Below are 14129 nucleotides of genomic sequence, written 5' to 3' on the forward strand. Positions count from 1 at the left end.
CATCTCTGTGTGAAATGTGCCCTGAAGACGGTAGAGGAGCCGTATCATCCCAGGATCATGATTTGAATGCGTTAATCTCGTCGGCCGAGTGGCTTAGGTGGTATGGGCTGAAGCAAAGTAAACTCAGACTGTCTCAGATCTTGGCAAACATCAGCTTTAAGCACACCGAAGGTAAATGCATACGTGCGTAAAATGGAAAGAAAAGTGGGGGCATAATAGACACATTTACCCTATGTTTGTCTATCGATAGGCTATTGTCCTATTTTCCAATATAGTGGGGTCGTAGGCCTATGCAATTTTTGTCAGTCATTTCAAATTGGTGTTAAAGTTTGGTTTTCACTTCCAAGTTGAAGTTTAGGGTCTATAGAACAATTTGAGTTCGAGTGTCAAACACACAGATAACAAAATGGCCTGCGGGGGGCGCTCTAAAATGTATAAACTGCTATAACTTTCGATTAGTTTAACCAAATTTAACATATGAGGTATGTATGGATTCAGCATTAAGAGGAGAAACGGGTGAGCTAAGTATTTGGTCACCAGATTAAAGACACACTATGTAATAAACACACTTTTAGCCCATGGATAGCAAAATTCAGGGTTTTTTTAAGATAAAGGGTGGAAATGCCCTCAAAGTTGCAATAAAACATCATTTATTGTTACAAGCTATTGTAAATAAAGCCTGGGATATCATTCAACTTGATTTGTTCAGAATATCCCTGAAGCACAAAGATACCTAGGATACCTATACCCAAATATGGCTGCATAAAGCCTATGTGATATTTAGGACCCAGCTTGCAACTTTGAGTTTATGAATTTAGCATCATGAGTACCAGCTTTTTTCAATCAAGCCATATTCTATTAACACATAAAATCACAAAAAAATATCTGGAAGAAAATAAATCAATAATAATAATAATAATAATAATAATATTAAGACTGCATTTCCGGAGAAATGCTATTAGTATGCTTTTGGCTTCTGCACACACATACACATACAGAGCTGTCGTATACACACACAGAAACATGAGGGAAAGAGATAGAGCTCTGTGTGTGTGTGTGTGTGTGTGTGTGTGTGTGTGTGTGTGTGTGTGTGTGTGTGTGTGTGTGTGTGTGTGTGTGTGGGTGTGTGTGTGTGTGGGTGCATGCATGTATGGAGATGCTTCAGGTGCCTTTCAGCAATGGGTGGGTAGGGAGAGGTAAGGGTGGGATTCGAACCTGCAACCCTCTGACAGACACCCAATACCCAGTAGGCCACTGCCACTTACTGTATAGAGTGGCCACAGCAGCATATTAGGCCACGGTTGTCCAGGTTCTACAAGGCTGCATGTGTGTGTGTGTATGAATGAAGATTCTAAAGGTGGCAGTCAACAGCTGAGTACTATGTGCAGCCTTATCTCCAAAAGTTTTGCAAGTTGTCAAATGATATTGACACACAAATGGCATAACCCTGTTCTTCATGTCAAAGCTGAGATCACTTTTCTAGGCCAAATGGTTCAGTCAAAAAGTGGACATATTCAGGCCTATGCGCTGAGCTGTTCACACAATGTTTCTAAGTGAATGGGGTCACATCATAGGGATTTTAAAACTGCTCTCTCTCATTTTGAAGAGTTGGCTAATGATCATTCTTAACACAGTTTGTATTCAGAGCCAAGGCCTCTCTGACAATGCCTTTACCTAGTCGAAAGGTGAAGCGGTTTATTTTATTCTATTAAAACACAGGACAGGTCACCTCTCACTCTAACTGCCACAGTTTGTGACATCATCTTTACCATTCTACCATTCATTTCAATGAGCGGGACAACAGAGAGAAAACTGAGGAAAACGAGTCTGGTGAACGAATGAAAGGGGGTAGGCCAGCGAAAAATACACCACCGTGAGCCCTTTTCGAGCTGTTCGTTTTGGCACTCAAACCGTGTCTCTATCTCTAACGCTGCAACGATTCAAAGTCACCGTACTAATGAATGGAGGTGAATGGAAAAATGTAGAATAATAAACTGTTGATGAACAATTAGTATGCTTTCCCGCAAGCATACTTAATAATAAACTGTCGGACAACAATTAGTACGCTTGCTGGGGGCAAGCAGAGGCCTTTGGCAAGCATAATGCATAATACTATAGGACTATTTCATACATGGAAGACACAATCACCTGCTGTTATGAAGACATCTCTGTCATCTGGGAACTGTCCATTTGTTACCAGCACAGTTGACAGGAATAAAAAACGTTCTGTCTTATTATCTGCATTTGCCAGAAATGCCTGCCAATCTGGTAACAAATGGACAGTTCCCAGATTTGGACTACACTACCAAAGATGTATTCCAACTAGAGGTGAAGTGCAGCTGTACTAGTACTTGTACAAATAGACCTGCCAGATCTTGGTGCAAGTGCATGAAGGCAGAGTTAAAGTGCACACGTCTGTGCAAGTGCACATGCAATTTCTAAGACTGACCACTGACTGTTATTGTACCTGTTCTCTGTCATAGTTATTGTAGAGTGGAGTATTGGGATAAATGTGGTCTTCTGTTTGTTTTTTGAATGCCAGAAGAACTGTTGTTCCTCATAGTATATATCATCTTCATTATCCTTATCCTTATCCTTATCCTTATTATTATTATTATTATTATTATTATTATTATTATTATTATTATTATTATTATTATTGATTTACTTTCTTTCAGATATAAAGTTTTTTGTGAATAAAATGATGACTTGATTGAAAAAAAAGCTGGTACTCATGATCCTAAATTCATAAACTCAAAGTTGCAAGTTGGGTGTTAAGTATGACATAGGCTTTATGCAGCCATATTTGTGTATAGGTATCCTAAGTATCTGTGTGCTTCAGGGATATTCTGAACAAATCAAGTTAAGTGATAACCCAGGCTTTATTTACAATAGCTTGTAACAATAAATTATGTTTCATTGCAACTTTGAGGGCATTTCCACCCTTTATCTTAAAAAAGCCCGGATTTTGCTGTCCATTGGCTAAAAGTGTGTTTATTACATAGTGTGTCTTTAATCTGATAACCGAATACTTAGCTCACCGGGTTCTCCTCTTCATGCTGAATCCATACATACCTCATATGTTACATTTGGTTTAAATAATCAAAAGTTATAGCAGTTTATATATTTTAGAGCGCCCCCCGCAGGCTATTTTGTTATCTGTATGTTTGACACTCGAACTCAAATTGTTCTATAGACCCTAAACTTCAACTTGGACGTGAAAACCAAACTTTAACACCAATTTGAAATGACTGCACCTAATACGACCCTACTATTAGTCTGTGCTGAATATGTCACATAATAGACCATAACCTAAGCCTGGTCCAATTTGTTTAGTGATAAGGGCATCTTGGCTGTGAAATCAGTGACCTAACTATGTCAATTGCTCCTTTCAGAGTATGTACACTCCTTGAGGAAGATTGTTTCCTCTCAGTATGCATGTGGAATGTTTCCACAGTTCACCATCCATGGTGCATTCTACAATGTATGTGGCCTATATCAGCTTCTAACATTTTCATCACACGATTACTGCAACAAGCATTTGACACTTGTTTGATGATGAACATGTCTATCTGATCAGTTGACAGCATCTCAACACGAGTTGAAGGAAATCTGCACAATACTTGAGAACAAAGCTGAACTCTATCAGCAGAGACTGGCCTGGCTGACAACAGACAGCAGGCAGCTCTTTGGTGTAATCCAGGAAAAACGGATCACAGTAGTTGTGGCTTTTGGACATAGTCCCTTGCATCATCAACGGGGCAAGCAGGCACTGAGCCAGGCCATCCATGAGCAAGTTTCACAAATAGACTCTTTCAATATTATTTGGTAAGGAAGGTCAGCCTTTAATTAAAAAAACAAAAAAACAGAACAGAATAATGACTTATCACATCACATCAGTGAGTTTTTATTTTCTTTCATTTTGACACTCGATAGTTCAGGAATGAATGCAAATTCATGGAGGCAAAGACAAGTGGACAGCGATGTGAAGCACCTCCAGTCTGCCACTGACTGGCTATGGGACTTGGAACCAGAAACCTCTTGTTCAAACAATCTCGCCAGTGCTCTCTCCAAAGCCATGGAAGACACTGTGGTGAGATTGTGTAATATAGTAAAAAGCTGGTAACTGATTAGGTTGTTAACTCAAGTTGTTTCCAGGAACACAGAGTTTGAATATATGAATTTTATTTTTAAAAATCCAGTTGTGTTTTGTACCATCAGATTATTTGACAACATTTACCAGATTTTCATTCGCTCAGTTTATCTGATGGCTAAGTAAACATGATTTCCAATTACAAGGCAGATTCACATGACAAGACAAATTTTCCAGATAAGAATAATTGTTTCAATATCCATTGAGTTCCACATGCTATATGCATACATGATTATTATAGAGAAATATAAATATTCATAGAGAATTCCGTATGACTTCTCTACCGGTTTCTCTTCATTCTTTATTCTTCGTCTTTACTCTAGGATGGTGTTGATGGATCACTGAATATGTGACATCTGTTTCTCTTTCGGTTTGACAGGCTGAAGCTGTTTACCTGTTTGCTATTGGGGATTTTGGGGATGACATCACAAACATTCTCAGTAAGAGACCAGTTGGCAATGTTTGCCCTGTGCACACAGTATCATTCAATGCCAAGTTAGAGAAAACTATCTTGGCCTTAAAGCAGTTGTCCTTTGTGACTGCTGGAAGGTGAGTTTTCAACACAATAGCATTAAAAATAGTCAGACAAATGGGCTGGGAAATCAAGATTTATTTTCTCTTTTCCAACTGGTTATTCAGGTTTCATGCATTCGCGGAGATTTCTGTATTTGTGGACGAATTACGTGACTCATCACAGAACAAAGCAGAGTGTGAGGTTCCAGAGTTTCCTACGAAGCTCGTCGGAGGAATGCCGCCAGGTAACATACCAACACTTGGAGTCATTTTTAAAAATAATCCATGAATGGAAATGAGTCTAGTTACTCCAGGTTACAGTTGACTCACACACATGGAATCATTTTATCGATTTTTCAATCACCAGTAAATCAATAAATGTATAGATCAAAATCAAATAAGAAAGAATGTAGAATGCTACGATAAGACAGAATTAGTCTGTTTCTATTTTTTACAGCAAGTCCCCTCTGGTCACATTTCTTACTAGACAAGACAACATACCATTGCTTCTTAAATATGCAACACAAAGGCAAAACAACCTTCGTGCTAATTGTATGATATACTGCTGGTCACACTGTAGTTCTGAGCATTGTTTTCAGTGTCTCCATAATGATAGTGAGAAGTTGTTTTAACACAGTTGCCTCTGTGTCTGTCAAGGTTGTGGTGTGAGAGAGGATGTCTATCTGGTCTGGGCGGAGAAAGCAGAGGCCCTTCAAACAAGAGATCAAATCCAAGCCATGCTGACAGAACTCAACACTGCAAACAATGAACTAGGCAGGCTGTGCATGCCCTGTCATACACTACATTTCTCCTGTATTGTGAAGTAATATAATACTGTGTATGAGGAATGGGAATATACTACACTTAACTTTGTATCCTGTCATACCATACCACGTCATACCATACAGTACCATACAATACCATACCATGCAATGCTATCATACCACACCATTTAACTCCACGCCATCTCATACCATGTCATACCCCATGCTTTACAGTTTATTTTTAAACGCAGATGTATATAATGATTGCTTTCACAGAACCAGACTTGTGGTATAGCTGTTCCTCAGACGCCTGTCTAGACTCCAAACAGTGGCTTGAACAGTTTGGATTAAAGGCACAGAGGCTGACTATCTACGATGCTCTAGCCAGTTGTGCATTTTATCACTCTGATGGCATTGTTGACATTAAATCCATGCCAGCGGATGAAAATCTCCAGTCTGATGCGGTGGGTCACCCGATTAAAAGAAATTGTAAATTTTTCCTTTGCCTGGTCCAGTTTAAGGCTTGAATATTGCGTAGCCCAATAATGCATGCAGTTCCAACAGTGGAACACTGTAGTCATTGAAAAGTTAACTACCAGAGTACTACACTACTATGATATAACACAGGGCCTTTAGTAATACACATATGACTTGGTCATTGCCATTCTGGTAACAGCACGTTTCTAACGCCATCTCTTACCGAGTTAAAGGACATTTCCTGCCAACTTCAACATGCGGTTGTATGGCTCGCTCTACCCTTGACTTGTCAGCACTGCTCTAAATGAACACCAGCCAACGGGCCAAACGCTGGTGAAACTTCAGTTTGGCTGGTAGAAAAGAACAACTTACTAGCCACTTTTATTTGGACCATTGGTGAATGTGCGTTTGCATAGCATGATTAACATCTACCAGCCATTTTGGCTGTTTGTGAAAAAAAGTTAATTTAGAGACCTGCTTATCAGTATCTGAAAATAGGCCTACTGCCGTTTTTGTCGTTCAGCCCTTTCTGAGATCCTGGCCATTCTAATGGTTTGTTTATATTTTTGAAAAACATACTAACTTAACATACAGCCTGGCTAATGATATTATGCAACCATGTTTTTTGGCCATACCTGGAAAAATATTGGTGCTGTTGCTTTCTACTTTTTCTGGTGACATCCAAGCATGAACGTACAATTGGCCTACTAACCGAATTTTTACGAGCTACGATTAATTAATTACCAATTTTAAGTGGAAAAATGTAAAAAATGGGTGGATATGGATATTATGCAGCTTTGCTGTTTTGGAAGTTTTTACCCTTTTATCAGTACATATAGGAGATTCAATAAAAAATATGTAAGTGTATTCCTCTAATGTTTACCCTTTAATATGAGCCCATAACCATCTTCCTTGCATCTTAAATTGACTTCACTGGTCTTGAATGCTTAAAACCATGTTAATTATCCCTTTGTGGATATGAATCGTGTGGGGGGTAAAAAGGATGTGCTGAACCTTGTACAGTGAACAGGCGCATTAAAAGTTATCGAACATGCGCATTAAAAGTTATTCTTCAAGGTGTTTGATTTCCTGTTGAACCACACCCTGAAATCCACCTGCAAGAATCCACCAGCAAGAATTATGTGACATTCTTGCGTGTGGATTTCAGGGTCTGGTTCAGCAGGAAATCAAACACCTTGAAGAATAACTTTTAATGTCCATGTTTGATAATGTTCCATCTCACTGTACAAGGTTCAGCACATCCTTTTTACCCCCCACAAAGGGATAATTAACATGGTTTTAAGCATTCAAGACCAGTGAAGGTTTTGGAGTCAATTGAGAGTATATTTAAGATGCAAGGAAGACGCTTATGGGTTCATATTGAAGGGTAAACATTAAAGGAATACTACACTTACATTTTTTTTAATCTCTTCTATATGTACTGATAAACGGGTAAAAATGTCCAAAACAGCAAACCTGCATAATATCCTTATCCACCCGTTTTTCCACTTAAAATTGGAAATATTAATCGTAGCTCTTAAAAATTTGGTCAGTAATTGTACGTTCATGCTTGATTGTCGCCATAAAAAGTAGAAAGCAACAGCACCAATATTTTTCCAGTTATCGCCAAAAAAAATGGTTTCATAATATCATTAGCCAGGCTGTACTCAAAATATCATCCCAAAAGGTACTAGTGTGTTGTATGGTGTCTGCTGGTGTGGCATAGCTTTTGAGATGATATTTTTTACAGTTGATATTTTTAAAGGTGAACTAACAATGCCCCCATTAGCAGTAGCATGAGCATGTTGAAATTGTTTCTGACCCTCTACATCCACTAGAAACTATAGAGTATAGAGCATGAACATTGTAGATCACTCATTGTTGTTATATGTTACAGGAGACATGTAAAAAACTGATCAATGCAAAGTACTGCAGTGGATTTGTGCACATGCGCTGGAAGGATGGGTCTGTGGTTCACGTCTATGTCACTGCGGAGAAGTGTAGACGGTATGAGGAGGAGATGCTCAAAGCCATTGAAGCCATGAGGAGGAGGTACTGTACTGCTTTCACCGTCTATAAGCCAAAATACCAATTACAAATGCATACAAATAGTGACCAACTGCTTGACAAATAACACAAAGGATTGAATTGAGTAAAGTAGCCCCTTAATGCACGCCGTACCTCCAGTGGCACACTGTAATAGTCACTGAAAAGATAACTACTACCGTTCTTCAATACTATTACATTACACAGGGCCTTTAGTAATGTACTACGACTTGGTCATTGCCATTCTGGTAACAGCAAATTTATATCCCCATGTCTTAATGGGTTAATGCAATCGAGTGTGATGCACTGAAGTTGTTAGACATGCTGACCTCATGAAGAGACATAAAGGGTGGCTATGCACGATTGTCATATTATACACAACAACGTTACTATAGAATAAGGGGAAAGTTGTATTGCACGTCAGTATGCTGTAGTGGAAAGCCAGTGTGCAGTGCCGGGTAAAGAATAGCCAAGCACCATGATTAAGGGTCAAGGGAGTACACCCTGACCCTGTGATGATGGCGTGCAGAGGCGTGAACGGACATTTTTGGGGGCAGGTGCTGAAAGGAGGGAATGGGAGGTGCAGGGGGCTTGTGGAACTTCCGGCTACCTTACTAGGCTATAGAGGTTATATATCATATCGGGCCATTATTGTCACATGCTTTTGTTTGTGAAGCATTTGTAGATCATGTCATCATGGACCACAGTGTATTGTGACAAAAAAATTACTTTCAAAAAGGGCATTTTTTGTCCAGTAGTGCAAAGGGGCAGGTGATTTAGCACCACCTGTCCCTATTTGTGCACACCTATGATTGTGTGTATGGGACAGCCCATTTGGCCACCAATTAGCCACCTTGCATCTGCAGAAAAGAGAGTCAAAAACACACAGGGACACACACAGACAATTGCATGGGCCCGCTGTCCTGATGTAGACATACAGTAATAGTGCATACAATACATTGGTATCGATGCAGAATGTGTGTGTGTGTGTGTGTGTGTGTGTGTGTGTGTGTGTGTGTGTGTGTGTGTGTGTGTGTGTGTGTGTGTGTGTGTGTGTGTGTGTGTGTGTGTGTGTGTGTGTGTGTGTGTGTGTGTGTTTGTGTATGTGTGTGTATGTGTGTGTGTGTGTGTGTGTGTGTGTGTGTGTGTGTGTGTGTGTGTGTGTTTGTGTGTGTGTGTATGAGAGAGAGAGAGAGAGAGAGAGAGAGGCAGAGAGAAGCATGATTGAGAGAATTGTACTCATGCACAGTTCATCAGTTATTTACTCAGTGTTATTTTTTCCCACAGGATTAATTGGCTGACGGAAGGAAGCAGAGGACTGTTTGGCAACATCCCAGAGCAGCGAGTCTACCTCCTCCTCGATACCTCCGAGTCCATGCGGCGCCATCTGCCCTGGCTAAAGGAGAACATCTCCAAGCTCCTAGAGGTTTGCATATGCAGCACAGCGGAGACAGGGCTTAACACTATCTGACTTCATACTGTGCAAACAGCACACATTTAAGGTTTTCTCTGCAAACAGATCCTATCTATCCCTTACATATCCGGATTTAACATTTAAATATATGCAGGGGTGATAGCAGTCCGGCGCCGCGCCGGAAATCCGGCGTAGCGTGGCTGTAGAAAAAAAATAAAATAATAATTTCCCCAATATTAATAAAATAATAAACTATCGCGTAGGCCTTCATTAATGTATGGTGAAAATAAATGAGCGCGCAACAGCCTGTTGTAAGAGACGCGAAAGGAACCCAAATGAGCAGCAGCCCATAATTGTATCATCCCGACATCTTACTGAAAAATGTATCAATTTGTTACGTCTTGCTCTTGAGTCACTCACCACAGCACTGGCGGCAGTCTTCTAGTTCTAGTGAAAGGAGAAGTAGATTGGCTGTCAGTATGCACAGTAAAGAGAGTTCTAGGCCCCTACTGGTTACCCTTCTCAGATATTTTCACTGTCGACGGAGGCAAATCCAAAAATGGCATCTCGTTATACTGAAGAAACGGAAGAAAGTACTATAGGCCAAGTCTAGACCATTTGGATTCCGATAAAAATTAGCAACTATTGTTAGCACAAATCCACATGGCTTGCTAGTTGTGATGGGTGTGTTGAACCGTGTGGATGTCAGTGGAATACTAGTGAAATTCTGTGATCAAGAAAACGTTTGAAGGTAAGGCCATTTAGTTATTAATTTGCCCACTGTGGCATGTTGGCTTGGCCCGAATGATTTTGCCTTGCGCAGGTTACTCCAAAAACCTGACCATAAACGGCTTATTGATGCGCATAAACGGGCCTCAGTGAGAGTGTGTTTGAAATAGGTTCGTCTATTTTCCTCATTTATGTGCGCTAAAATGACTGCGCAATGTTGACAAACTTTGATGGAGATAGACGTTCTTTCAAAAAAGTCTGTATGCTCAAACGGTAGGCTATGCTATGCCCGTCATGATACTTTTTTTCTAGGTGTAGTGCGTAAATGTGGTCTGCATTGGAATAGCGGCTACCATTGCGACATGTCCAAATGACAATGGAATGCTTGGATCGCTAATGTTTGGCAAGCCTAGTTAGCCTACACCCCTTGTAGGCTAGTGTGAGCTGAGTTCGTGGATTTTGGTCTACTGTTGATTGAGGGATGGTGTTTTGCGTCATTCCTGACAAACCACGTGTCAAACTGATTTCAGGGAGATGTTTATATTAGTTATGCTGACTAAACCAACGCGCTCTGTGAAAACCCCCAAACAGCCTCGCACAGGTTCACACAGCCTTTCTCTCTCGCGCGCTCCCTGTCGTAGCCCTTCTGCGTAATCGAATCCAGTTATTCCACGCACGATGCACGCTCTGGGCTACTTAATCCCTACTCTCGGGCAGGGTGCAATTATCAATATCAGACTCTTATGAACTTCAAATACTTGGCTTGCGTTCATGTGGCCACCACGGTGTCACCTAGACATGCAGTGAATGTTCATCTTATCTTCACGCCCTGTGCTATTTTCATGTAGCTTAATTCGGTCCTGACTTTGTTTTTGTTGCTTTCTGTTATCTTTTCAACTCGTACATTGTAATGGGCGTGTGTACACGCGAGTGATTTTCATGTATTTTAATTGACTACAACCCAATGCGAAAGTCGCGCAGTAGTCACACAGGGTATATATACTGTCCTGTCCGTAATAACCACTGTTTCTGTCATCCGTGGAGTCGAAATATGCGATGTGAACGTGGGCCTGCATGTAGCCAATCATGCGCTTGTGCCCTAAATATCATGTACCGGTAATTAAAGGGCGTTTCCCTACAACGGAAAGGCAGGGGTTATAGCACAGCCCTTAAACAATCTGTGGTTATAGGTAGACCATGGGGCCACGAGTAGGCTATCTAAACGTATGTCCAGTAGCCTATACAAGTTATATGAGCAATGTCCCAATGAAAATGAAACTTATCAGCTTGCAGCAAATGTCATGTCATTTAAAAGTATTGCTCAATTAATTGGTAATCACCTCCTCTATTTTGGACAGAGTGTAGTTACTGTACTTTGGAGTAGTATTGCCTCCTACTGACCTGTCTTGGTATGGCTGCTACATATGTAGCTTTCAGTTAATTCAATGTGGTAAAATATGCACCATGTTTTCAGAAATGCATTCTGGTGTTGAAATGTTGCATTGGTTCAATACCCACCTCAATAACTTTAGTGCAACATCACAAGCCTAGAATGCATTTCTAACTGCATACGTTGGTATTCGTTTTTACAGCTAGAATTGAACGTGGTGGTCAGTTTCTTTCAGCCAAGTGCTGTAGCCTACCAACAGGGCAGTGATCTGTGTTTTCGTGAATAACACTATAGAAATAATGCAAAAATGAAAACATTATCTTAAATGTTTGAATAATGTGTTTGAATAATAATAAGGCCTACATTACGTCTCATATGCAGTATGTCCCGTCGTCCCCCGGCCCCCCCTCCCCGACCAGGAAAAAAGTTCAGGCTCAGGATTTTTTTTCACTATCACCCCTGTATATGTCTCTTTGTCTTGGAGCAACTCCAGAAATGCTTGTACGGTAATTACAGGAGCAGCTTTGCCAGAAGCAGAGAGTAAACATGTTGGGCTTTGGCACTCATGTGGTGCCGTGGAGGGACACGCTAACCCAGCTCAGCTCTCCGGCCCTGATCAGCGCACGCCATTGGCTAGACAAGCTGCAGGTGTGTGTTGGGTCATCATGGGATGGGGTCAGTTATCAACGTGTGTGTGTGATAGAGGTGTTAGTGTTTGAGAGGTTTTATATCCCCGTTTAGTCTCGCATCACAAAATGCCCTACGGTAGGAGCCCCCTGTGTTCTCCCCCTCAATCAGATATGTCAAAAGTAAAAGTACATTTATGGTGTAATTACAATACTAGCACATGGGATTACAGAGCTGCTACATAATTTACTCCATTGTACCTAATGAGCTAGACTGTGTTGTTACTGAAATCCTAACAAGGACCCTCCACAAACTTGATCAACCAGTGCAGAATTAGCAGACTCAGATTACTCAGAAAAATTACTTGTGTTGGAAAACTGTATCTTTTTTTACTTTTACTTTTACTTTTGACACCTCTGCCCTCAATGCACATACAGTAGGCTTAGCCTACCATGCAGCTTCCATGAGACCGACTTCCAAGCTCTTAATGTGTCAAAGATGGGGTTTTTTTTTGGCTCAGACGTCAGGTGGCGCAACGGCATCTAATGCCCATAAATGAATTAGAAATTGGTGGTTGATATGCTGCAATGAATATTCTTCTTAGATAGTCAACTAAAAACAAACAAACAAACAAAAAGTCTATATATTAATGGCACTGGCTGTTGTTGTGATGTCCTGACGTGTGCCACCGCTGGAGCATCACTGACCCTAATGTGTGTGGGTGATCAATGGAGATTGCACACACCTTGCAAGGACCGTGCATCAAAAGTTTTCCTTATGGTAACCAAGATAACGTGTGCCACGCAGCACCAATGCAACGGAGTGGGATCAAGTCCAGTCTCCTAAATGGGTGTGACTTTCTCATTGAACTCCATTCAGTCTCTTAGTCTCCTAAAGGGGCGTGGCTGCCATAGGGTGGCAGCTTAGAACAACTGTTCATATTGACTGCGGAAAAAACATCTTATGGACCTTCTAAACCTTATCGAATCATAATCATTATCGAGCCTGCACGGTGCAGTCAAACATGGTGCCAAATCAGTGCCTTCTACTATTAAGATATTCGTGTACTCGTACGCATACTCTCCAGTGCATGCTAGAATGTGGTTACAATATACTGTTGTTTTCCATAAAGAAGTTTCCTAAACACTAACGGTTACTTAAATGTGTGTACTAAAAACGATCCAACATAATGTTTCAATGGTCCCTTTGATATGCACACATGTACTTTATTAACATGGGTTTATGACAAATTTAGAAAATATCAACCTCATTTTCGTCACAAGGCAGGAGGCTCTACCAACACACTGGGCGCACTGTCTCTTGCCTTGGCAGCTGAAGACACTGAGGCTGTGTACCTGCTGACGGATGGCAGGCCTGATCAGGTATTAATTTATCTTGCGCCGGGAACAAAGGTCAAACATCATATGTCGCCTTATCTCAGAGAAGCCATGGTGTGCCTCCTTAGGATGAACATTCATTAACTGACACACTTTGTATGGAGTATGTACAATGCACGTTAGTGGATGCCACAAGTAGTGCATCAACCATTCCATTAGTGCATCAATCACTCCATTTGTGCAGAATTAAATCAACATAAAAATAGCAGTGTTTCCAGAGTGGGTTTAGTTCATCCACTTTTACTGTAACAGGGTGAAATTCTCTTCAATTACCTGTAGGTATACTGACTGTCCATCATGGACTGCAACTGCACAAAATCAGTCTTAATGTGGCTATATCTGTATGTTTTTCAAATCGGAGACCATTCCAACTTAGTGTTGCTATAATTGCATAATGAGGGGTCACATTGCTATTACATTTTAGCGTGTTTCAAGTTCTCTACTGTGTCTATTTCAGGCTAAGACTTTCTGTCCATGGTGAACAGAAGTTACAATGCTGCACATGTATAGAAACCTGAACACTCCAACTTAAAAATGTACCTCACACGGAGTATATATGAAGAGTTCAGATGCAAAACCCCCTAAGTGCCTTTTCAGAAAATAATCTTAATTCATTTTT

General features: G+C 40.7%; 1 protein-coding gene across 1 annotated transcript in view; it reads left to right on the top strand.

Moving 5' to 3' along the window:
• The first annotated feature begins 8 nt into the window (after positions 1–8).
• LOC134451561 (von Willebrand factor A domain-containing protein 3B-like) overlaps positions 9–14129 on the top strand; it is a 24565-nt gene continuing 10444 nt past the window's right edge. Inside the window, exons 1-11 of the mRNA XM_063202067.1 lie at positions 9–171; positions 3396–3484; positions 3581–3694; positions 4533–4702; positions 4793–4911; positions 5324–5484; positions 5682–5894; positions 7805–7959; positions 9241–9379; positions 12003–12134; positions 13397–13495. Of these exons, the coding sequence (XP_063058137.1) occupies positions 15–171; positions 3396–3484; positions 3581–3694; positions 4533–4702; positions 4793–4911; positions 5324–5484; positions 5682–5894; positions 7805–7959; positions 9241–9379; positions 12003–12134; positions 13397–13495 (1548 nt within the window). The 5' untranslated portion in view covers positions 9–14. The remainder of the gene's footprint in view (positions 172–3395; positions 3485–3580; positions 3695–4532; positions 4703–4792; positions 4912–5323; positions 5485–5681; positions 5895–7804; positions 7960–9240; positions 9380–12002; positions 12135–13396; positions 13496–14129) is intronic.

Source organism: Engraulis encrasicolus, chromosome 6 (assembly GCF_034702125.1).
Source record: "Engraulis encrasicolus isolate BLACKSEA-1 chromosome 6, IST_EnEncr_1.0, whole genome shotgun sequence".
NCBI lineage: Eukaryota > Metazoa > Chordata > Actinopteri > Clupeiformes > Engraulidae > Engraulis > Engraulis encrasicolus.